The sequence below is a fragment of the Meleagris gallopavo genome, chromosome 4 (assembly GCF_905368555.1).
Source record: "Meleagris gallopavo chromosome 4, MGAL_WU_HG_1.1, whole genome shotgun sequence".
In the NCBI taxonomy this organism is placed as follows: domain Eukaryota; kingdom Metazoa; phylum Chordata; class Aves; order Galliformes; family Phasianidae; genus Meleagris; species Meleagris gallopavo.
This window is the reverse complement of record NC_139407.1, coordinates 11,542,341-11,567,737: the sequence shown is the minus strand read 5'-3', so window position 1 is coordinate 11,567,737 and position 25,397 is coordinate 11,542,341. Positions and strand designations below refer to the sequence as shown.

The following is a 25,397-nucleotide window of genomic DNA, read 5'->3' as shown; positions in this document are numbered from 1 at the left end:
TGCAGGAGCATCTTTTCTCAAAACTCTTGGTACATGGAAAATAAGTAAATAAATAAATATGTTTTGCTCCTTCAGAAACTCTAAATCTCTGCAAACTCTGACTTTTTGAAAAGGAAAATCAGCTAGATTTGTATAATGCCCAAGCCCACTATTTTAAATGTATTTTAATAATACAGATTCTTATGTAGTCCCATTCAGTATTTCTTTACACAATTTTTATTTGCATTTCCTTACCAGGAGAAAAATTACCAAGATGAAATTTTAATGTACAGTATTTACCATTAAATACTGGAGCAGAAGTGTGTTCCCTTAACAAGCAGATATTTGTTCTGCAGTCTAAATCAATTTTTCCATCCTTTGTGTAATGGTAGTTGTATTCCATAAGATCATAAACACAACCAAACTGCACATTCATTATGCATTTTTATGTTTCCAGCACTAGTTATTGACATCTTCCACCTCTTCCTTGAATGATGCTGTCTTCTGCACAGATTGGCCAAAATGAAAGACCTGTTTCTGACCTACATGTGTGTTTAAACACGGATCAGCATTCAAGGGAGCATGTGAATTCCGTGCAAGCTGGATGGTCAGTCTTCCCAATATTTATCCCCTTATCAGAGTACTAGCAGGTGAATGGCCCAGCCATGCCTACTCAGTCTGAACTCTTACCACAAGCATGTCTTTTCTTACATAGTATTCATAGGAATACAAATAGATTAACTGGTTGTTAATATCCCTTGAAAATAAATCAGGACATTTTAGTGTCCACTTAGTGTTTTCAGGCTGTTTACAAATTCCGGTAGCAATCACTGTGTCAATTCCATTGGATTCATCATCATGAAAGATCTGTAATTTTCTTCATTTTAAATGATAATTAAAATTGTACAAGAGTCTCTGGGTGAAATCCTCTAATGTTAACGTATTAATCCAGTGTTTTATTCTGTTCTACATCCTCTTCTTTTCCTATCTTGAATGTTGAAAATGAAGCACAAACCGTAGGTGAGGAGGCCCTTTTTTACATAACCTACATAAATGGTTCCTGGCATAGAGGGGAATTGCTTCTTACCATCACAAATGTGTCTCTTTCTCTGTCCCCACCAAGTACCTGAAGCTGGAGGAGTTATTTGAAATGCAGACCTAGAATATTTTTTCATATGTTTTCTGTCGTAATCTCTCAATATTTCTTTCCCCAAGATGACTTCATTATTTTTATTTAATCTCTGTTTAGAATGATACGTACGATTTTTGAAGATCTTGGATTTTAAATGAATGTTCCTAATTAAAAAAAGAAAAAAGACTTCATTTATTTACTTACTTGCCTCTTGTTAGCAGATGTTGCAGAGATGTAATGAACTGACCTTCTATTTGAGCTGCCCTGGCTATGCCTTTTTCTTGGCTTTCATCTGTACTTTTTAGGTTTTGTGATATGTTTGACAGAAAAAAAGAGTGTAGCAGCCTAAGCCTTGGGCACGTAAGTGCTTTCAGTGCTAGATAGGAACCACTGGAGGCCCTGTGTCCTAGTTTAATAATACAGAGGTTAGTTTGAAGTGGTGGTGATTTTCAGGCCAGCACATAAAGTTTTAGAAACCTGATGCTATCATGGCAGGCTTATTGACATGGGCACTGTTACTTCAGCAAATGTTGCAGGTCCTCTGAGCTAAATGCAGAACCAAGTATTCTTTCTTGGACACCTGCACATTATTGTTCCCAGCCTGGATTATCAGAAGGACAGACTGCAGGCCTTCACAGCTATGCTTATGCATCCAGTTTAGGGTGAGTTCTGAACTGATGTGACAAGTTCATAACAGTAGTGCCTTCACTTTTTTTTGTCATATCATATGCATCAGTAACTCAATTGAGAATGACCTTCAAGTATAGGATGCAGTGCTGATGTACAACATCAGAACACAACTTTGATAAGTACGTGAGGAAAGATAAGGAGTATGCTGTACATTACCAAGCCGCACATTTGGTACACACAGAGCTTCAGTAGCTGAAAAATAACAGCCTTGTCTAGCAATACATCTATGTGTAGTAAAGCTCCTTCAAGAGCTAGGAAAGCTGTGCAGTAGAAACAAAGTAGAAATGGTGACATCCATAGGGTTAGCACACACAAGTTGTATTCTTTTGAACCACGCGCTTTGCCAATGACAGGGGATGCAGTCTTAATAGGAAGGGCCCTATCTTTTACTTCACCATAAATAGGCATCTTGGGGCATGCACGCTACTGTCACGTGTCCCTGTGCATCTCCCATCCGCTTTCAAAGCTGGTAAATGACATTCACTACTCCTTTCTTGGAAATGTGCAAAAAGGATTTCCATAGATAGTCTTTGGAGATCTCCTGTGTTCTCATGTGTGTAATAGGTTGGGTCAAGCAACAAAGAGAGAAGAAGGAAAGAACAGGATTTAATTTCGTATGCATTCTCCCTTCGCCACCATTGGAAATGAAAAGAGAAACTATGCAATACAGGTGATGTCAGTGTTAAATTAAGATCATATGCTTTGTGCAGTGGCTGTAAGCCCTCAGTTATGAGAGAGGACACGAATAAAAGAGTATGTCCCAATATTAACAGGTTGCTAGTGTGCCTGAATAATTAGTCATAAATATAACAAAATTATCGACAGTATTTTAAGTAATCCTTGCTTAAACATGTAAGCTGCAATTTATTCAATTCTTATGCACTTGAATTATACTAAAAAAGTTCTCATACTTTAAAGAAAGAAAAATAAATAAATTGTATTTGAATGTATTTTCTAAAACTCTTTGAATACAAAGGGCATTGTATTAATGTATTGATTCATAGAAATTCATGAAAGCACAGCTTTTTGAAATATTTTAAATTATAAATAAGGAAATTTAAATTGTGAATCTGGTAACATCTCTTCATTTTTTTGCAAAGCTCCAAAACGGAGACATTTAAATACAAGTTTGATCTTTTTAGTTTGTAGTTATTGTGTAGTATCAAACAACTATGAGTGATGATCAGAGACTTGTTTCTATTACAACTAATTAAAAAAAAATACAAATATAGTAAAACTTTAATTTTGCATTTTTTATGAGCACAAGGATTACACGCATATGCACACACACACCCCCACCCCCCCAAAAAAAAAGAAAAAGAAAAAAAGAAAGAAATCCGTAGCATTGTAGTTATTGGGTTTTATTTTTCTGTTTCACAGATTTTGAACACATCTATAAAAATCTTCACAGCACTGTGTGATTCTGCAGGCCTAAGAAGAGCATATGAAGCTATAGACAAGATCCTGGTAAGGTAGGTTAGCACATCCTTGTCTGGCTGTCACTGCAGATTCATTCAACTGTGAAAGACTTAAATTGTTAGAGGTCTGTCGCTTCCCATTACTGACTGCTTAAATTTTAAGCAGCGCCCTTCTTGCAGTAAGTGACCCTTTCATTGAAAGTTATTTTAGACTCTTACAATTTTTTTTAATGTATGATCCAAAGATTTTTCTGTACCTATAAACAGATTTATACTCCCCCGCCCCCCCTCTCCTATCCCCCATAATTTGAGGGCTTTTTTCTTTTTTTTTTTAATTTTTTTTATATATTTTTTTTTCCACAAAATTGGGAAAGGTCTTGCAGAAGAACTGAAATCCAGGCGTATTTTTCAGGCTAAAAAAAGATAGAAAAACGCTAAGAATATAGTATGCTTCATCGCTCTGATACGGTTATTCATATTCTGAACATTCTAGAGAAGCACAGAAGCCACGAAACAGACTTTAAAGATCAGGTCGCATTTTCAAAACTTGTGTAAGCTTAACTGCAAAAGATGTTGTTGCTGGTACGCCAGCTATTGCTATGAGTGACTTTGACATACTTGGCTACCATGATACAGTGAGACAGTAGAATTGAGGTGTCTGAGCTCTCAAGAGTATTCACGAGTTCCCTGAATTTACAAAAAGCAGTAGTCTGGATAAAAAGTGGCCTATGACAGCCAAGAGGGCATACCTAGAAAATGCATATTGATTTCCTTTCTCTGTTTTAGATACTCTGGAATAAAAGCACCTACGTGCATTTAGTATGAAGCCCAGTGGGAGGCCAGTCACAAGCAGTAGACCCAGGACACCAGAGGTTGATATCAGCACCAGTACTGATTAGTACCTTTGTTAACAACCTGGATAATGTGACCAAGTGCACCATCAGCATGCTTGTGGTTAATGTAAAACTGAGGAGAGGTAGATGATATATCACATGGTTGTATCATTCAAACGGATCTAGCCTCTCTGCAGAAAAGGGCTAATTGGAGTCTTGTGAAGCTCAGGAGAGGGAAAAGCAAAGTCCTATACCCTGGAAGGAATATCCCCAGGCACCACCAGTACAGGCTGTGGACTGACTGGAGGGAAAGAAGCTTGGCAGAGAAGAGCCTGGGCTTTCTAGTGAACAAGAGATCATGAGCCAAGTAGCCCAAGAAGCCAGCAATGTCAAGTTATGGCAAAAAGCAACCTGCATTACAGAGAGCATTGCCAGTAGGTCAAGGGACGTGATCCTGCACTTCTACTCAGCACTGGTGAGGTCACCTCAGGAGCATTGTATGTGCTCCATCTCTCAGTGCAAGAGAGACTTGAGCACAGTGGACCAAGACTAGCAAAGGGCTGTAAAGATGATAGACTGGAGCATTTGTCCTGGGAGGAGAGGCTGAGAGAGCTGGGATGCTTCAGCCCGTGGAAGAGAAGGCTCAGAGGGGATTTAATCAGTATCTCTCAAACAGTAGTAAAGAGGACAGAGCTAGGCCCTTTTCAGTGGTACTCGCTGACAGGACAGAAGACAATGATCACAAACTGAAATACATGAGAGTCCACTTAAACGCACACAAAAAAATTATTGTGAGGATGAATGCTGAAACGGGTAGTCTAGAAAGGTTGTTGGATCAAAACAACATTCAAAAATTATTCAAAACCCCCAGGACACAATCTTCTTCTATTTGACCCTGTTCTGAGCCAGGCAGATGGACTTGATATCCACCTCTTCCAAACTTTAACTATTCTGTGGCTCTGTGATCTTTGTCTTAAGCAAGTCCTTCTGTTTAAATGCATTTTTGCTAGTGTTACTCCCTAATAGAAAACATTCTGTAAGACAGGATGACAGCAAACTTAGTTTTCAAAACTCGGCAGCAGTACTTTTCATAAAAAGTCCAGTTCTGCTTGTTCTTCCTTGGTACTTGGAGGAGAAGGCATGAAATAACAGTGTAATACTATGTAGAAAAAGCTAATGTAAAGAGAGGCTATTAAATTTTTAATTTAGAAAAAATATAAGTTTCTGTTTACTTTCATACTAAACTTTTGGTTGATATAGCAAAGAAGTCAATGTCTGGTAAATTTAGAAAATACTGGATGAATGCATGAATAATTACTGTTGGTAGAAGTCTCTAGACTCGATCACTATCTGTTTTGTGGGATTTTTTTAGCCTTACCTAGACTAGACTTGTGCAAGTCATTTTAAATGTGATGGATAATGCCTTTAAAAAAAAAAGAGATGATTGTATTTCTCTAGCTTCTGAAACAGTGCATTATAATCTTAATGTCTGTGAGAGTCTGTACTGAAAGCCTTGTGACATATTAGAGAAAGCAGCAGAGTCCTCCCTTATGGCTCAGAAATTGTCTATAGCTTTAGAAATTTCTTTGAAATCTTTGCTACAGATGTTTCCGCAGACTATAGGAAACAGAAAATCTTTATCATCTGCATTTAGGCATGTCATTTTCCAGGGAAATATCTGACATAATAGCATCATGTTCTTGACTTATTCTGCCAGTGTCCACCATGGTAATGACTTCTTGTGGACGCATGATTTATACATCCAATTCAATCACATGAGCAATCCTATAAAAGGTGCATATTTTCATAAAAGTCTAATAGGAGTAAAAATCTCATAGGGCATTTTAGCATGAAACTGGAAAATGAGTTGCTGTAGATGTGTAATCTCTTCTGCTGAAGTCATCATAACTGTTCTGTGGGATCATGAATGACTATATCTTTAGAAAATTGCATTTTATGCATTTAGGAAGGTGATGTCTAAGGAGAGAGAAAGTATATGGCTGTAAAAAATAACATGTCGATTTTTGAAGGAACTATAAAATATTAGATCTTTGAGCAAGAAGACTGTTTATCATGTTATCAGGTCATGTGCAGGATGAAGTGTTTCAGTAATCCTTCTACCATACTTTATATACCTCAAGCTGTAGCTCTTTTAAAAGAACTTCCTTGAAAAAATTGTTGACTGTACCAACTGGCTGCTAGTTGGCATAAGTGAAGTCCTAACTCTGAGAACCATCTTTCTAGTATGTGTCAAATTGATTTCTGCTTGCTTGCAAGATATTATATGCCCTAACAATTTTTATATTTTCTATACACGGAGCATAGATTTTTATTTGAAATATACAAAATGACCAAAAATACATCAAAACATTTCTATCAATTCATGAAATTAAGGAACCCTTTTTACATTTTCTCCTGTCACTGATTCCATTTGCTTTATTACTTTCAGCCTCTACCCCACAAACTTGGTGGCACAATCAACAAACCCCTCAGTGGCTGTTTCATCCCTGCTCTATTTGATTTCTCCACTCTGAGTAAATGATTAAGTTTTCATGCATTGGTTCAACCAAAATCTATGTTCACTCAACCACATCCTTTATTGATTACTTCTACTGCAAACAGTAGGCCAAGTGTGATATACATAATTGGACAGTTGTCAGGGGATGTGGGTGTTAACAGTCCTGTTTTCCCAATTGGAAACTGGAATCACCTTGATACACAAATATTCTGCACTGTTTCATTCTCATTCCTTGGACCGAGGAGTCCTTTTCCTCAGAATATATGTTTTTAACTCTCAAAGGTCTGGTTGAATGGATTTAATGATTGTATCATATAATATGCTCTTCAAGTTGCACCTGTGCACTGCATATAGAAAACTAGAAAAACTGGAATTAATATTTGTCTAACACTTTAACCTTGTCCTTTAACTTATATAAACCATATGCTGGATTTCTGTTGGGATACACTCAATTTTCTCTTCTTTGGAAAAAACATAGGTTAAAAAAGAGGTTTCTAAGTCTAAAATTTAGTAATCTTTTGACATTTGGCATATGTTTTTAGTACATTTAATATTCTCATTAAAATACTTAAATTAGGAAATGGTATCAAATTCAGCTCTGCTGACAACTAAGCTTTACTTGAGAGTGTATACGTGAACGTTTCAAACATGTTAGTTTCCATTGTTTTAGCATCCTTTTATAGGAGTCTGGCCCTTTTCAGTCACTGAAAAATTGTAAATTTGCTGTGATGCTTTACTGTGTTCCCTCTCCAGTGGAAGACTCTACCCAATTATAATTACTTCATTTGATAAGGCAGAAAATTGCAGACTCGTGCTGGATTTTGAAAGCACAGATCACTAATGTGATTTGCAGTAAAAACCAAAATACAGATGAAACCTAGTCAGTCACTTATGGCAGGAATATAACCTGAAAGTGTTTTAAAGTAGAAAATAAATCATAGTTCTTTATCACGTACAGAAATTTCTGTTTCTGTGAGTTTCTTAATTAAGAGACGGCATTTTCTGTCTTGCTTGGTAGCTTGACATTTAACATACTGTAGTCCTAGATTAGTGGCTCAAGTTCATGGCTCATATTGAGGTCAGCTGCAGTAACACTTCAGCCTTAAAGGGAAAAAGAGCATAATGCCTTACTCACAAGGAACCCTAGATGTCTATTATATCTTGTAACCATATGGTAGAGATCTGATGTTGTTAATAAGACCAGCTTTATTAAAAATAATAATAATAATAACATGGAAATCTGCAAGTGTTATTGCCAATCTACATTAGCCAATTTTCAACTTAGATTCAGCTGTGACCCTCAGCTTGCTCTGATCTCACTGGGATTTGGAGGTGACACCTGCAATTCACAGTTTATAGGTTTGCCTGTGTCTTTCCAGCAACCTTTGATCTACCCAGCCAAAGTGCAGTGTTATGTTCACGAAAAGTCATCCCCAGCATTAAGAGACAGCACCATTATAGAGCTGCTGCTGTATTGCCAGGGTTGTGTAGCAAGAAGCAGCGAGGAAAAGCCAAGTTAGGCAAGCTAGCATTCCTGCTTTCTCCCCTTGTCAGGATGTGAGGTCCAATTGTTTTGAAAATATTATCAGCTGATCAGATGGAAAAAAAAGTAGAGATTTAATAAATGGAAATTCTAAAAACCCTGCAAAATTGTCAACAGCATTTTAACTACTGTCCTTAAAACAGGGCACAGTTTTCTAAAGAACTTTGAGGGTTTTTTTATTTCACTCAAAAAGATCTGATTCTGCCTTCAGATGTTCTGCGTGGACTGGTCTCGGCACAGGAAGCTTTGAAGCAACCATCTACAGTCTAAGTTTTACCACAAAGCAGATGAGTCATCATAACATAAACTCAAAGAGGAACGGGGGCATAAATCCTTAGCATTTGGAGGCACCATCTGGGTGAATATTTAATTCTGTCCCTTGTCCTTTGCTTCAGTCAGGGAAAAGTGGCTGAAAGTCTTACGCGCTTGGAAGAATTTAAGAAGGTTGCTGAGAATGCTCATCTAAGCCAAAGTGTGGTGGATGCATGTGTATTGATCGGGAACATTTACAATGAAGGAGTAAGTAAAATATGCCTTAAGTTTTGGGTAAGGTGAACATTTCACACCACATTTAATACATGGGTTATTGTTCTACCATAGGTAAATGGCAAGTCCCAAATTCAGATCAGAAGAACCTTTCAGTATTGTGAAAATTACAGATCCAAATCACAGCTGGGGCCATGCATGCTCTTAAAGAGACATCAGTTAACACAACTGAAATTTTATTATACTTTAAAAGTTGTGCTTTTAAAATATGAATATATATTATATTGCATATTAATATGCAGTTTTTAATCTTAGCTTGACTTCTTCTTTACATTCTCTCAGCCAAATTTATGAAATGGGTGCCAAAGGTTAGTATCGACAGTACAAGGGCTTTCGATTCTTTATGTTCCATCCAACCTGATGGCTCCAATTTGGCCTGTTTAAATCAGAGGATGGGCGGTGACAGACAGTTCTAAGCTAAGGGCAACAAAGAATTACCTTTACTGGGGTCCCTAGGGTCTTTTGAGGTGCCTTATTTCTGAGCCATGTGCCAGTCTCTGAATTTGCTGAGCAGGCTGGACAATGCAGAAATTAGGAAACACTTTTACTAAAGATAGGAATATCCTTTCTAAATCATGCTGTCTATTTCTGAACAGCACCTTAGATGTTACTGGTAAAATGCTGAAATTTTCAGCTTGTATATATGTACGTACACAGGCGTATGCAGTAAACCTCACGCTTTCTAGCTCTTAAGTGTTTCTGTTGGCAAACTTTTTGGCAGAAATTCTGTAATTGTTCTTTATTCATTACTGAGTGCTGATACGCCTAATTTTGCTGTCCTGTTGTATTTAAGCAGGAATTTATCTTCCTTCTTTCCTTTTTTTTTTTTAACGTTTCACACAGCTTTTAACAGTCATACAAATTTTGATCCGCAAAAGCAGTTGATCAAGATCAACAAGTATGAAAGTAGGCTGTACTTCCGGTCTCCACAATGCAGAAGGGAATTCCAATCTTACTATAACAAGTAGAGAGTGACAGTATCAGACATCTCTGAACATAGTTTCAGTCAGGTCAGTTTGTAGCATCAGGGCAGCAGGATTCTTCACAAACTGGAGAACAGGGAGGCACCTTCCATGGAGCAGGCCAGCTATACCTAATTTGAATAATGGACATAATTTGTCTATCGCTGGCAATAGCCAGAACTTGTTCTTTCAATATCAGGTAAGAGATGAACATAATGACTTGCTCACAAGATTTTTTTTCCCTTTGACTTGTTTCTTGACTTCTTTTTTGGTTTATTTTGCTCAGAAAAATATCAAACTTTCTTCTTTGTAGGCCTGAGGTCAAGATTTCCACCACAAATGATCCATTGAGGGGAGAGAGCTATCAGTACAAATAACTTATCTTTTTCCATATAATTACATTCATTTACTATTTTCTTCATTCCTGCTTGGTCAGGAAGTTCAGTTTTTTTTCTAAAATTTACATTTAAAAAAAAATAGCTTTTATACTTTTCTAACTCTTTCAAGATACGTAGGTCACTCTGAAAGTAATGCCTTCTGTTTATTTCCACGGAAACAGCAACAGATATAAAGAGCAAAATAACACTATTGGGTAGAGCAAATTCTCAGCTACAGAACACTATTTTTCACAATAGTCACTACCATTAGTTATGTGTTTTCACCAGTGAACAAGGAGCCTGCATCCCACTCTCACCGAAATATGTATGGCCATCTTTCAAATCTCTGTCACCTCTGTTGAAACACATCACCCACCACTTCACTGTGCGTACATCCGCTGTTTGGTCTCTAACAATGTTGAGCAAATGTAGATGAATGTTAGTGGGTGCCATTTATTTCCACATGGAGGAATTCAGTGACACACCTTTGCTTCATAAGCATTTCCATGTCAGACGCCATGTTGTCAGACTGCCCCTCTGCTGTCATCTGTCACACAGCAACAATGTAGTCAAATATTGGTAGGAAGGTTCAGCCTCTGCTACCATCCCACCAGCAGCTGCCTCTGATGTTGTGAGCCAACATAATAAAATAGGAGGCATTATTTTTGGAGCAGCCCTTGTGCTATCTACTACAGTTTATGCTCCTTTTTACTGGATTAATGAATTTTGGGTTTCTGTACGGTTCAGATAAACAGATAAAATCTTTGGATTTTCTCTGTTTAGGAATGGCTGACATATTTTTCTTTCCTACTATTTCTCTTTTTGTTTAATTAGGAATAATGTCTTTGAGCATACAAACTTTTGCTCCCATAAATCTGTAGGCTTTCATTTCTGTTCTTTCTGTTGTTTTGTGTTCACTGCTTCATTAGCCTCATTTGTTTGTTGTTGTTGTTTTCCATTTTAAATATTTCTTTTCTAAAATTTATTATCCCAGTGGTAAATTAGGACTTTTCCTCCTGAAGGTATGACAATGAAACAATGGTGATAATTCCTAATTGGCTTGGCTGAAATTGGTATTAATACTTCACATTGAAACAGTGATTTGCATGTTCAAAATACTATCCAGGCAACTAAAAATGATGCAGTTACTGATAAAGAAATGAGCGTTCTTTTTTGTATTTTAAAAATAAAGCTGCAAGGGAGAGTGATTTTCTTACTATTGTGCCACGAGTCATTCTATGAGTTGGCCTCTCAGCTGCAAAATCTCCCAGGTGCAAGAGAAGCAGGTTCTAGTAACAAGGTAATATACAGGTGACTGCAAGTGGTTTATACAATTGTTTTTATTCTTTTTTTTTTTTTTTTTTCTTTGCTAGGGGAATTACGACAAAGCTTTTGAATATTTCACTCAGGCTTTTGAGGCAGCAAACACTTTAAATAATTTGTCCTTAGCTAATGAAACAAGGACTTATTGTGGCATTGCAATGGCTCATAAGCTGATGGTGGCATTTAACAGCCATATAGAAGCAGAAGATCCCATCAGCCTCAAGTACTTGCTGGCATGGAAGGAGAACAGAAGCGACATGTGCACTGACCCTCTCACAGTCGGTAAGACATTGGTTATGAAGCACATTAGTGCTGTATTGTCCTCAGTAGTTAAGTCATTTTTCTTGTAGAGTTTTATTAAATTATTTCTTGTGTTTAACCCTACTGGATTACCCTAGTGTTGAATGAAGGTTAGATTTTCTCCTTTGTGTGCTTATTTTAAAGATAGAATTAAATAGGTTTAAGACAATATAGCAGAGAGAAACAGATAGCAGTAGTTGCTACGGAAGATAACTTTTTCTGTGCTGTTTTTTCCAAAGCATCACAGTTCTGGGTAAGTTGGTCTCTAAGTCTAGTCAAATGCTGTGGTTTTAAACTTAAGAAAAAAAAAAAAATCTTAATTTGCAGTCAATTCTTTAGGTACATCCAAAAATAAATTTTCTGTTATCCAAGGTAAGAAGTATGTTCCGCTTAGCATCGTTCACACTGTAATGAATTCAGAAGAGTTTTCTGTTTTATTTTTGTTATCCTAGTATGTAAGCAACATTGTGGAGAGGAGGAAAAACTCTGTGACTTGTCCTCCGTGTTTCACTGTCTCAGATACAGAAGAGGGAAGAACTTTGTGTGGAGTAGACTTCTTTCTTCACTGGCAAAATTTTCATTGTCTTTTTTTTTCCACCTGTAGTATATGTAAATACAAGAAAAATTGAATTATCCGTTATCAGTTTACTGATACAAGTAAACTGTATTGCAGTGAGGAAGAAAGAGAGAAATCTACTCGTTTGAAATTTTTTTTCTCTGTATACTTGTGAATCTTGAGTAAAGTGGAAAGAGATCTGCGATAATACTCACAATGGAAGTTTGGAGATCCAGGGTTTATGGGTACTGTGTCCAGAATTCCCCCCCTTCTCATATTCTCAAAAACAAAGAACTGCTTCTCTGTCTTTCTTCTGTATGTTTTTCTTTCATAGAATAGGAAAAGTTAAGAATAGCTTTGGTAATTAATTGCATATAGAGAATAAATAGTTAGTAGCCTGGTAATTCGTGGTTTCACAGGTGTCAGGACATCAGATGCTGGAAATAAGGGAGAAATATGAGACAAGGACCTTCATCGGCATGCGGAAGAGTTAAGAACTGTTTAGTTTTCTAGTGATGTTATTAGGGCAGTTCCTCCTTAATGACAATGCATTTCTTTGTCAGTGTCCATTTATGTATATTTGTGATTTTCTTTCCTTGATAAGTGAATACCCAGCATTGTTATTGGAAACAAATTTTGTTAGCTGGCAGAGTTCATGTCGCCTGCAAAGAGGTGAATTTTTAGACCTTCAGTGCAGAATGTAGTGAAGACGACAAGAATGTGAGCAGAGATGGTAAAAGAACTCCATGTCAAGCAACTTTGCATGTGTTTCATATGAGAATGATTAGCTGCATCTGCAATAAAGAGATACACTGCCAATAAAAAGTTAGCAGTGTCAACAGCAAAAAGTAAAACACAGAGTCATGAAGAAATAGAATAATCTTCGTATGTTCAGTATGTGCTTTACTTCTTGCACCTACATGGTTTTCCATTCAGCTTTTACACAGTTTTCTCTAGCCAGTTGTGATGTTCATTTATATCCTGAAATGTGTGTGTTCCTTTAAGCTGAAGTTTCTTGCTTCTCTTTAACAAGACTACAGGGATAAAAAGAGAGTTATTAGAGAAGCTTTTTATGTCCTGGCAAGCATGGTAGCAGAAACAAGCTTTGCCTGCTGAGATTCTTTACCTTCAGCATTTCTACCTAGTTTACAGTGTTATTGATGGCATTACAATTTTCATTTTAGTTCCAGTAAACTCTAGGAACCCTGTGGCTACTGCATATTTAACAGCTCTTCCAGTTCAATATCATTTTTCTCATTAGTGCTCCAAGCTTACTCTCAAGATACCCAGATTACATCCAGGAAAACATCGTGTCACACTGTCAGCACAATCTGTAACACTCTTCATGTTTTGTGTGCCAAATCTCTAGTTAGAGCTGGCATTACATTGTTAATATTTTTCTCTGGCAAAACACGAGCTGGCACCTTTTCAGCATTAGGATTCACCAGCTTTGAGTTCCAGGTACAGCCTTTCTTCTATCATCCAGCAGAATGTCTGTGCATCCTATGATGAACTTACCGCTTTGGAAATTCCTGCTGCGATAATAGAACAGTATTTCTTGCTCTTTCAAACAGCTCAGCATTGATAATCTGCTAGATTTTTCTCAGTCTTTTTGAGGATAAAACTGCTCAAGACAAGACACAGTAGTAGTTCTTAATCCGCAGGGGAATTTAATGAAAGGAAGAAGGAAGGTAATAAGTTTTCGTTTCTAACTGATCTGACTGGATATATTTTTCTATGCCAAAAAAAAAAATAAAAAAAATAAAAAAATAGAAGTAGTTTCTGTAGTCTTAACAAAAAAAAAGTAATTAGGCTGGTGGAGGAACGTAACATTTAAATCCAAGTACTGCCAGATACCTCGTATCTTTCAGCACAGATGTATTTTCTGAATCAATTGTTTCAATAACCTAACCTAGGAAGAAACCATAACAAAGGTTGAGGTAAATTGAGTAATTAATAAAATGGATGTTTTGACCAAAGCTGTCGTGGAAGAAAGGGATGCAATTGTCAGAAAACCGTGTTCATAAATGCAAAGGTGAATGTGTTTCTGTCTGCTGTATTTGATTCAGTCAGCTGACTTCACTTGTAAGAGTTTATGCCATTGTGGGATGCTGCTGCAAGAACAAATGTGGGGTTTTTTTTTAGTCTTCGTTTTGTCAAAAGTATGCAAAATAATTATCAGCTGAATCTGGGTATCTTGAGGTAAAAATTCTTGTGACTCCATGTTAAAGCCTAAAAAAGGAAACCACAGTATTGCCTGAGGAGAGTTTTTCTTAGGCCTCTTGATAACTAATCTCCTGACTTGTTGCCTTCTGAAAGGGAGTGCAATACCTGATAAATTTGAAGGCACGAAAATTTTGGATCAAATTTTGGATATTGATTACAAGTAATGCTGCTCAGGAATTGTGTTTTCTGTGAGTGTGGCAACTCCTGATCCAGGTCATTGCATCTGACAGGGCTATGCTTCAGCAAGAGACCTTGGAAGCCCAAAATCATGTAGCCATTTTTAACAGTAGGATTAAAGGTCAGATATTTCATTTTCCTCATACGAAAAATTCTTCTGTTGTTTCCTTGAGAAATGTTATGTGCTTTCAACCAAAATTTGTATTTACATGTATTGATTTTTAGAAAATGCAACTTCACAAAATTAACATGTTTTACTGTAGGATTTTCTGTGTGGTTTTTTGTTAGTATGTTTTTGTTTGTTTGTTTTATAGTAGCACGTTCACAGCACAGATGATTGTCTCACCACCACCACCAATTGTGAAGTCTTGTGATCAATAGAGATATCTTGTCCCATTAACACTTCCATTTTTCAAAATGATTTGAACTATTTCTAGCATTCTACACCTGAGCAGCCTTCAGTGTGATCTAAAATGCATGCACTGCTAAAACTATAGCTTAGAAAATGCAGTGAAATGATCTTTCTTCCATTCTCCCAAATACGTAGTCCCTTAATATTCTTTCTCCCACTCTCACAGATGTAATAGTACATTCTCTAATACGCATGGGTCCTTTTTGTCATGTAAAAAGTCGAGTTGTCATCCTATCTATTCACGTTCTTAAAAGATGTGGCTGAAATAAAATTAACATGGAGAAGAATGGAGTCCTTGCCAGATTAATTTTAGATTGCGCTTATCTGTGACTTCAACCGTCATTAGTAAAGGATTATCCCTAAAGGGTCGTAAAATCCGAAGTGAGATGTGAGATGAAAGATTGCACTAAACACATTCTGTTAAAATTTCTCTATTTTAACTTATACCACGACCATGTAATTTATGGGCCACTGTGATAATACTGTCCAGCAGTAGAACAATCTGCTACAAAATGTAAAAAACTGCTTTTTTTTTTTTTTTTTTTTTTTTTTACTGTCTCTTCTTTCTAAAGTACACTAACTCCAGGAATACCTCTAACATTGCAAATCCTGGCTTCCCTCCATCAGTAAATGATGTTAGTTAATACTTGTATTTCCTAATGAAAAATGGTTTTGATTTCCTAAATTAGCGTGCATAATAAATTGTACTTTTGTATTTTTAATAAATCTAGTGCGTGTTCATCAGTGGTAGCAGGTTTGTTGATATGAGAACACTTAAGAGAAAGGGAATTGCACCAAATCTTTTCTAAACTACAAAAATAACAAGTCTTCATACCTTACACAGACATGCATCCTGTAAACTGTTCTTATATGATGTCAATCATATAGGAGATTCCTTTCACTGTGTATTCCAAATCTGAAGATCTGTCATGGACTATGGTATATCCTGCTACTGCTGTAGGACTTCCAGAATTGTGCACGTGCCTGCACTCCCTCAGAGTCACTCTTCCTGTGTTTTTTGTCACTTGGCTCACTTATTGCATACTATCTAAGTACTTACATGTGCAGTTCTGTAGTTTGCATTTACAGAAGACAGATATATAAGCTTGTGCAGTGACTGAATTAACCTGCGTGTTTAATGAGTTCTTATACAGTGTTTCCACTTGGTAGTATGTGAGTGGGTTTTGTAACTAACTTGTTGAGTAGAGGTAATTAAATATACACGCTGTCAGAGAAGAAGCTGGACTGACTTTGGGGAGATCAAACCACAATTTTCTGCTTATTCACTGCCATAAGGAAGGAAGAATTGATTCAGATCCTCATTTTGAACATGGTGAAGATGCTTATGCCTTCTGGTGACTTTCTGGGTCCCTCTGTCCTCTCAGTCACGCACTTGATGTGCAAGACCCTGGAACTAGAATCCCTAGTGGGCTCTGCTTTGTGGACCATGTGCTTATGATTTATGTCAATACAGAGTTGCGGGAACAGAGTTTATTTGGTTGTTCAGCACATATTGTTAGCATGACCAAAAATAAAGAAAAACAGGATTTTAGGGACAGGTGTTGATGTTTTCTCAGAAACTACTTCTTAATTTGAATGGAGGGAGTTAAACTTGTTCACATTTTTAAATTAGAACTGTGATTTTTAAATAATGGAAAGGAAGTGTGTGACCAAGCACAGGCTCCAAAACTGTCCTTGTGCAAGAGACTCAAAGGCTCAGACTGTAGTAAGTGTGCTTCAGAAGTGGCTCAAACACATTAGTGTTCCCTACAGGAATTCAGAGGATTCCTTCTGCGTGCTTTTGTGCAAGCTATCTAATAAAATAATTTACTCACTTCTGGAAAAGTTCTGCAGTTAGAAATGCAGAATAACACTGCAAATCAGTATTATTTTGTTTCGTACTTGGGCACTGTATGGTTTTTGTCCTGTGATTTCTTTATAAACAATAACTGGTAATTTCCACAGAGGATTGGCCCTAGGCTAGGTCTGTGAATGAGCAGTACCAGATTTCAGAAGAGGGTTTGCAGAATATGTTAGAGTTTGGAGAAATGTCTTCGTGGTCTGTGCTGAGAGTTGGCAGTTCTTGCACATCTCAGTGGTGTTATAACTTAAAAAAATTCACTATCATTCTGTCTGATGTGACTGTGCATGTCCTTGTCATCTACGCTTACATAAGAGCATCTCAACCAGAGCAGAATTTGGATATCTCTTCTGAATTTTTCTGCCATCTGATACTTTCTGTGGAAGCATCTAAATCTCACCATGCATTTATGTTAGAGGCATCCTTGTGTTAAATGTTTTTGGCATCCAGCTGTGTTTTCTAAGGCAAGCTTTCTAGATCAGCAGAAAATGGTTCTCTAAATAAGGTGGATTGTTATTTCCTATGGAAAAAAAAAAATAGAAAGTGGTGTTGAAACTACTGTATATTGTCAGACCCTTTAGTGTAGATTTATGCACTGAACTAGTGTAGCTGCACAGTACTCCTATCAAAAATTTAATTCCTTACCAATTTAAAAAGTGAAAATCCTCAGGGCAGCAGCTCAGTTCTGTTTTGATCCTGTGGAACACTTTAGTAGAGCAAAAGAAGTGGCAGCTCTTACCCCGCCGCATTAAATCACTTCAGGAGAGATCCTTGTTTTCGATGTACCTAGAACTTTTAGACTTGCTCGCAGTCCAGAAAGTAAAAAATGTACCTACCAAGAGAAGAATCTTGAAGCAGAATAGATGGCAGCTGCAGTGTTCTGGCAGTCCCCAGCTAGTTGCAGGACCAAGGAGGAATAACTGATTGGCATACTTTGATGTGGCCCTGGGGTTTCTGCTTCTCCCCATGTGCCATCACTGACCCCGGTCCTTTGCAGTACTTGTGAACAGAGATGTCTCTGCTGACTTCATGTTCTTGTTCTCAGAAGGGAAAATTGATCCTCAGAAAGGACCAAAGAGCAGACATGCACATTTTTTGTTTAATACTGAGAAGATTGTTGTCATTTAAACTTCATTAAGAAACTTTTATTGGTGCTGTCTGCAAACACACCGACTGAGAGAGACTGACCTCAGGCCAACATGAGAAAGGTTCTCTGCTGCAAACCCATCCTTATCAACAACTGCCAACAATCTCTGGACACAGAATCAAAGCCAAGACGAAGAAACTACTCTGTGCATATTTTCTGCACCAGAAACCTTAGGTCATCTCAGGTGTCACAGATAGTGTATCGAACACCTTTTTTCTCCTGGGTCTCCAAAGACAGCTTTCTTTTCTCTTCTTTTTTGCATCTATTTCTTTATGTTTTGTTTTGGTGTTTTTTTTGTTTGTTTGTTTATTTGTTTTCCTCTAAGATGGCTTTGCCTACTTAGGCATATCCTTTTATGTTCATCATATATTTAAGTAACAAACTGCTTTTTTCAGTCAGACTGTGATCTGAAGATAGGGTTGAAAATTATTTGCTTTTAGAATAAGCCAATCTATTCAATAAAGCAAAACACTGTACTTCCACAATTAATGGCTTTAAGAAGCTGTACATCTTTTGCCTACAAATCCACCTCGGCTTTTTCTTTTCTGTAATCATTAGGAGTGTTTTGTGATTTTATTTATTTATTTATTTATTTTTGTAAATAGTTTCTGAAGCAGTTCTTTTCCTTTTCTCTCTTCTCCTTCCCTGTCTGTTCTGTGCCCTATTTCTCCTTTGTTTTCTCTCCTATTCTCTATTTCTGTATTGTAAATCTTTCTCCCTTTTTGGCTCCTCACTTTCATTCTGAACCCCAATTTTGTGTGTGTTTGCAGTCAATGTTTAAGGAACATGAGTCAGTTAGCTCTATGCTCAGTAGCCAGCATTTCAATCTGTACCTTACAAGGTATCTCTCTTGAGCTTCCTGCAGAATCAATAGATTTGTTCAAGAGTGGTGTGTCAGTTTTCCCATACTTACTGTTTTGGCTCTGTTCTTCATGCTTTGCATTTTTATTACTTTATGATCTGAGAATGGTTTGGAAAAGATCACACTTCATATTGAGCATCTCGCTAAGTTGGTTAATAGAAAACAGAGAAGTAACAAAATAACCCATGAAGAGATCTTAATCTCCTGTGCAAATGGATTGGCTACATTTAAGTGTACAACTAAGTGATTAATTAGCTTAAAGATCCAAATAAATGCTAAAGTAGATGACCATTCCCCCAGGTTCATCTGCCTGTTTCTCTTCACTCAGTTAAGCATTCAATATTATCTGTAATACAGAATATTCCCATTTAAGGGTTTCATATAAGTCTTGCAACAGAGTAAAGTAAATGTGCCATATTTTTCGTAGTATGTCATTGAAGTACATCAATGGACACAATAGTTGCTAGTATTTTATAATACTGATATTACTAAGTATGGGAGTAATAGATTAGGGTAGGCCAATGCAAAATTGTTTTGAATCAACTTTTTTTTTTCCTTTTTTTGCATGATTGCTGCAATGTTTTAATATAATTCATTTTTCCTTAAAATTCTGGCATAATTTAGAAGTGTAGTTGCTATGGATGTCCAACAGAATGTAATAGTATCACCTCATAGGGGGAATTAATCTTCTGCAATAGGTTTTGAAGTGACCAGCACCTGTCTTATCTAAACCTTGTGCTTATTTATATGCTAAATATAGTATCTATGAAAGGAGATACTCCAACCTTTTTTTTTTTTTTTTTTTTTTTTTAAGGTGCAATTCATGCTGCCTGCTATTTAGAAATCCTCTGAACACAGTGAGTTCTGCTTAGACATATAGCTGTCTATGTCTACACATCTCACTGGAGCTTCTAAGTAACAGTACTGTGCATTCAACCCCGTGCTGATATAAAATGGAACCTGAAAAATGTAGGAGTAATATTTTGTATGGTAGCCTTGCCGTGATACTTCTGTATACCCAAGGAGTCTGAGGCGTAGAAGCTCCCCAGTAGTTATGGCCAATGAAAATTGATGTTTTAGTTGATGAAAACCAAGGGGGAAGAGGAACACCTAATGCGCAGTGTTGGTAGTTCTGCGCTATCCATTGATTTCTTATCCTGAGTGCAACACTTGCAATCTTCTCTTTTCCTTGTGTCTTTGGAAAATGTCACTTTAGGATCATGTGGAGCCTTGTTCTTTGACTCCGGAGTGTTTCAGTCTTGAGATGCGTCGTTCCCCAAAAGTGACCTTACCCTCACTGGTAGTTTTAGTTTTGAGAGTAAGAATAAAGACAATCATATTTTGTTGCTATTCATTAAAGTATGTATGATTATGTTGAAGCCAGAAAAGAATTCAGATGAAACATTGATTATTTTGAGCATTAGGAAATCAACTGAAATATTAGAAAATAAGTCATTCTATGTTCTTATAATCTCTTGCACGCTTTGAAAGGGCTCATTGTTTACATGGGGAAAAGCAATGTTTCGACTGCTATATTAAACCTGCTAGTAATGACTGCAACAAGTTAGCTGTGATCACAGAGAAAGATTGTTCAGGCTAATAACTTTGGAAATTTATTTATGTAAATTTTATTTGGTTTTGATTCAAAACAAAATAATTCTGTTGTGTACTTTGCTTTTAATGATCATGTTGCAATTCCATTGTCTTTGGAAGGTGGATGCGTATGTGTGTATATGTATGTCCATGAAGAGAGAGAATCTAGATGGCAAAGAGAGGAAAATAGTATTGATATAGTAAAACTTATTACGTCCAAAAAATCTTGTTGATTTTTTTGGGATTTACACAATATAACTATCAGATGTAACTGAGAGAGGAATCTGTCCCTTTCATCCGATACATTGTCAACACTTTTAGATAAGCAGGGCTTCAAATAACTGGGAGAGTTGCTGGGTGTGACTTTCATACTGGGGGACGTAACTTGGTTCCGGTAAGGAGGAGGTTCAGATTAAACATATTCTAATAAGTGGCATTTAGCATATTACATTTTGTATTTCTGAAAAGCAATCCTTGAGCATTTTTGTTGAGAAGCACAGAAAATTAAATCACTTACTGGTCATGCTTGTATCACATTTAAGGAACGATCTTGGACTTCAAAATCAGGAAGCTGCACAGAGTAGGAAAATACGGGGTTAAAGTGGACTACATTTTAAGCAGTGTTCAGTTGACTTGCTGTGTGGGGAGAGACTGAGCAGTCCTGGCTAATGACTTGTAGGTACTGAATCCTCAGGTCTCTCAGGTGGTTTCACTCGACCAGTTTCAGCAGAATGATGAAAAGGTTGAGATAAAATAAACTGACAGTTGCTACTCATCGCAGGCAGCAAGCTGTACCCTGGCAGATGAGACCCTGGGAGCCCTCTTTTTTAAACAAAGGCTTTCACTGCAGTGTGCAATGAACTCCACACAAAAAGGGAAAAGGAGAGGGAGATTGGCAGCTGGTGACCGACGGGAGGAGGGAAAGGAGGGAAACTGGGAAACACGGCAATTGTTGGCTAATTAGAAGCCGTTCCCACCTACTTAATACCAGCCATTAAGCAGAAAACACTTTTCATCTTACTCTCCCTGCTACACATGACATTATACTCCAATCAATACCCTCCCACTGGCTGCCCCAGTGCCCGCAAATGAATACATTGCAGTTCAAGAATGCAGTAATTGAGTTGGGGCAGTGAAACTGCAGCTCTCACAGTCACGATCTCTCTCTGAAGATCCTAATGTAGTGTTTGTGATGCTTGGATAAAGAAATCAAATCCCTGTATTGACAGCTGTCAACAATTGGCAAGTGGACTAAGTCAGCGATGAATGCCTTTTAGCCTTTGATTGAAGAGAGAATAAGTGTTATTCTCAGATTATTTTCCCCCATTTAAGTAAGACATCTGGTGTGTGTATATACACGCATGTGTGTATGTATGTATATATTCTGTGGATGTATAGATAGATAGGTGTACATCATTGTGGACTGCAACAAACTGTGTCGGGACTGCAACAAAATGTGTCGGCATCAATTCCTCTCACCGGGTTCTGTTTTCTGGGGGGTTCTGAGGCAGCCCTAAGCTTTGATCAGCGTTTAAAAGGATTTTTGTTGTTGTTATTTGATCGGTTGGTTTGTTTTGTGTGATGTTTTTGGTTGTTGTTGTTGGGTTTTTTTTTACTAGTGAGTGGGATTTTTATTTTTTTAAATTTATTTTTGTTTTGTAGGCTATGTGTCCTAAGGCTATATGTATATATATTTTTTAATTTCCTTTTAATTATTTTATTTTGAAATGCACAGTTTGCACTGGCTCAGTAGGTCCATGGTAGTACATAGTGGGGCCTTAGCCTTCTATTTGGAGCTCTTACCATCTAACAGCTTATCTGTACTCGAGAAAGGGCAGCTAAAGCTGAGTTCAGGTGGTAAGGCTGATACAGAAGCAAATATGTTGCTTCTGTTGGAATTGTCAGCCAAGAAAGGAGTCTGCTACTTTGTTGTCTGATTCCAGCTGTATTATACTTTCATTTACGCTTATTAATATAATTACCATTAATTTTCACTCAATTTATTTGTTGTCGTATATTATAAAACACCTTCCAACTACCTCTTTGTGTATGCTTTCTAGCTTTCTTTTAGTGCACATTAATGACAATTTTAGCAAAACATTTGTCCTCACTAGGATCCAAAAAGTGGAAAAAATAATCTTCTGATGGAGAAAGCTGTAATCTAAACCTCTTGTGAAGATGCAAATACCCAGAACATAAGGGTTGAATATGGTGAAGTGATGGGACAACAGTTTTAGTTACTCTAGACGTATTTGGATTGGACAATCAAAGCTGCATTCAATTTCTACATAGATATAATCTTCATTAAATTATCTGGTTCTAACATAATGATGGGACTTTGATTCATTTAAACAGAGATTTACAAGTTCAGCCTTAATTTGACAGGATGCCAATTGGTAGGATCAAGAGGCAGGCTAGGGAAAATGCAAAGAGCAGTTGGCTGTGTTTCCATTTCTCAGTGCCAAAGCCTGTGGGGTTAATTTGAGGATACCCAAATCACCTTGGCAGTATCACTTCTAGTCACTTCCAGAACTGTGGAATTTAATGAGCCAGAACAATGAACACAGGATCATAGAAAACGGTAATGGAAGGGATGTTAAGCAGTCATCTACTCCAGCCCCAAGGCAGGAGGAACTGCATTTTTCATATCCAAGAGAAGTTTGTCTTGCCTTAGAAAATATCTGGTGGTGAACTTTCCAAAGCATTCATGAGCAATCAGTTATAAAGTGTAAAATGATACAGGAAAAGGAAAAAAAGTAGGATGCTTCTGCACAAATAATTTTTTTTCTATGATTCAAACTCAGTATCTGTTCTATTCAGTAAAAACATTAAATTTATTCCCTCTAGCTTTGCAGTTACCTTGAAAAAAGGAAATTTCTGATGTGCTGGGGATTAGAAAAAAAATGTGGTGATTTCTGAAAAGTCTATTAGGGTTATATACTCAAGATATTTGATTAGATATGAAAGAATGTAGTTCCTTTTTACAAGTGTGGCTTTTGGGGGAAGGCAGATGTGAGGATCCTGTTTTCTTTTTATGTATTTTCCAGTCATATTACCCAATAGGACTAGTCCATATCAGTCATCTGAGCAAAGTAATCAGTAGACAGCTGTCCATTCTAAAAGAATGGGAAGAAGAAGGGTTTCACCAGCAAGAAATAAACGGATGCAAAGGGAATGGATCCTGCTTATTCTCAAATGGTCTCACTAAGTGCTGGGAAACTTTGTTATTCAACGTCTCTTACATAATTCAGGACTTTTCCTTTTAAAGAAGTTCCTAAAGCAGAAAAGCAGCCAAATTTCTGAATTCATCTTGTTGAGTTAATCCACTCATATTTCATCTCTTGCCAGAGATGTAACTGAACTAAAAAGAAGACCTTTAGATACTTTCTTATGATCGAAGACATTTCTTCTAAAGCCCCGGATATGAGATCTGAACAATCTTTTATTTATCCTAGCCTGTGTTTAGATACCTCAGAAACATTATACTGATTTTGTCCAGGTTCAGAGTTCAGTAATTAAATCTGTATCCTTAATTAAATAGAAGTACTGCAGTGTGCCTTCACAGCTCTTGATTCTCTTAAGACTGTACTGTGTCCCATTTTTGCCTCTTTTGTAAAGAGAAAACAAAACATATTTGCAAGCCAAATGGGTCGTCTTTTGAGCCCTTATCACATGCTTTTACCTCTTTCTCATCAATCTGTGTTTTTGTTTGTTTTTTTTTTCTCCTTATGGCAACTTAGAGTTTTTTGGCTTTTTTTCTGGCCTTGGAGCCCTTATAGTAGTCTCTTCTACAACAGTTCCCTAACTCCAGGTTCTCAAGTCAAATTCTTTTCTAAAAGTCGCTTCCATTTTCTGTGCTGAGATATAACTATGAATGCCTCCCTTAGTAAACTATTGCATCCTACCAAGAAGCTTCTAGAAGCAAGGCTACTGTTTGCATTAAACTCTTTTGTGAATAATGTCTCAGGTTATGTATATTTGTGTCCTCTGAAGAAGTTATAACTAAGGGACGACATGAGAGTATAAAAAGCATCAAGCTTCAGATAGATCAACTCATCAATAAAACCCACTCAAACTTCATCCAGCAAGCATTCCTCTCAACGAGACACCACTTTAGAAAAATGGCTTCATCATAGTTGAGCAGAAGGAGTATTCTGTGGAAGTAACTGCAGCCAGGCAGTTAGTTGATCTTTAACATGTTCTTTCACTCCACATGAGACAGATGTCTGCTTGATTTTCTTCAGCCAATCTCAGTCACCTCACTCTGCTCCAGACTGATGGATGGTCTCTCTCTTGAGAAAATGATGGGTTTTTTTCCCCTCCTTTATATGTACACCAAGAACTGCAGAGATGCACACTGTTGTGCTGTTTATTTTTACTGTGAGATGCTACCGTGTGTGTTTGGAGAGGGTAGTTCCTGATGAAAAGAAAATCGTCTATAAACTTTGTCTATTGTCACTCAGTAATGGACAATGTTGTCTATTCTGATTTCTGAAAACCTGACCTTTGTGGTTAAGTTCTCATAATCATTATGGCTAGAGAGGCTCTGAATACGCATTTTCAAATGATTGTATCCAAGGATAAAGGTATGGGACCTGCTAATATCAGACATAAACACTTGCATTTAGTTAGGGGGAAAATGGTTTTTTTTTTCCTGACCTTGTAACTACAGTGTGCTCAAAACTTCATGGTCTGATCAAGAATAGTGTTAAGTTTTACTTAAACTTGGCAGAAATTTCCTGTGCACCTGAGAATCAGTCTCTGAATAAGACGAGAGTTTAGGAGCTTCTGAAATGATCATTATTTAGCAGACTGAAGGACTGTGCTCTACAGTTTCGTGGTTTAAAATAAATGAATAAATGAAAATAGTTTCCTTCCTTCCAGCAGTGATGTTTTAATTGTGATTCTACCACATTGAGGGGTTGAAACATCTGCTGCAAGA

At 37.1% G+C, this 25,397-nt stretch overlaps 1 protein-coding gene across 13 annotated transcripts in view; it reads left to right on the top strand.

Annotated features, from left to right (window-relative positions):
• The window catches only part of TTC29 (tetratricopeptide repeat domain 29), a 317,361-nt gene that overhangs the window by 258,416 nt on the left and 33,548 nt on the right, over positions 1 to 25,397 (top strand). For all 13 annotated transcript variants that reach the window (XM_085222176.1, XM_085222178.1, XM_085222186.1 and 10 more), the window contains 3 exons: positions 3,182 to 3,273; positions 8,509 to 8,632; positions 11,372 to 11,603. In XM_085222176.1, coding sequence (XP_085078302.1) covers positions 3,182 to 3,273; positions 8,509 to 8,632; positions 11,372 to 11,603 — 448 coding nt within the window. The remainder of the gene's footprint in view (positions 1 to 3,181; positions 3,274 to 8,508; positions 8,633 to 11,371; positions 11,604 to 25,397) is intronic.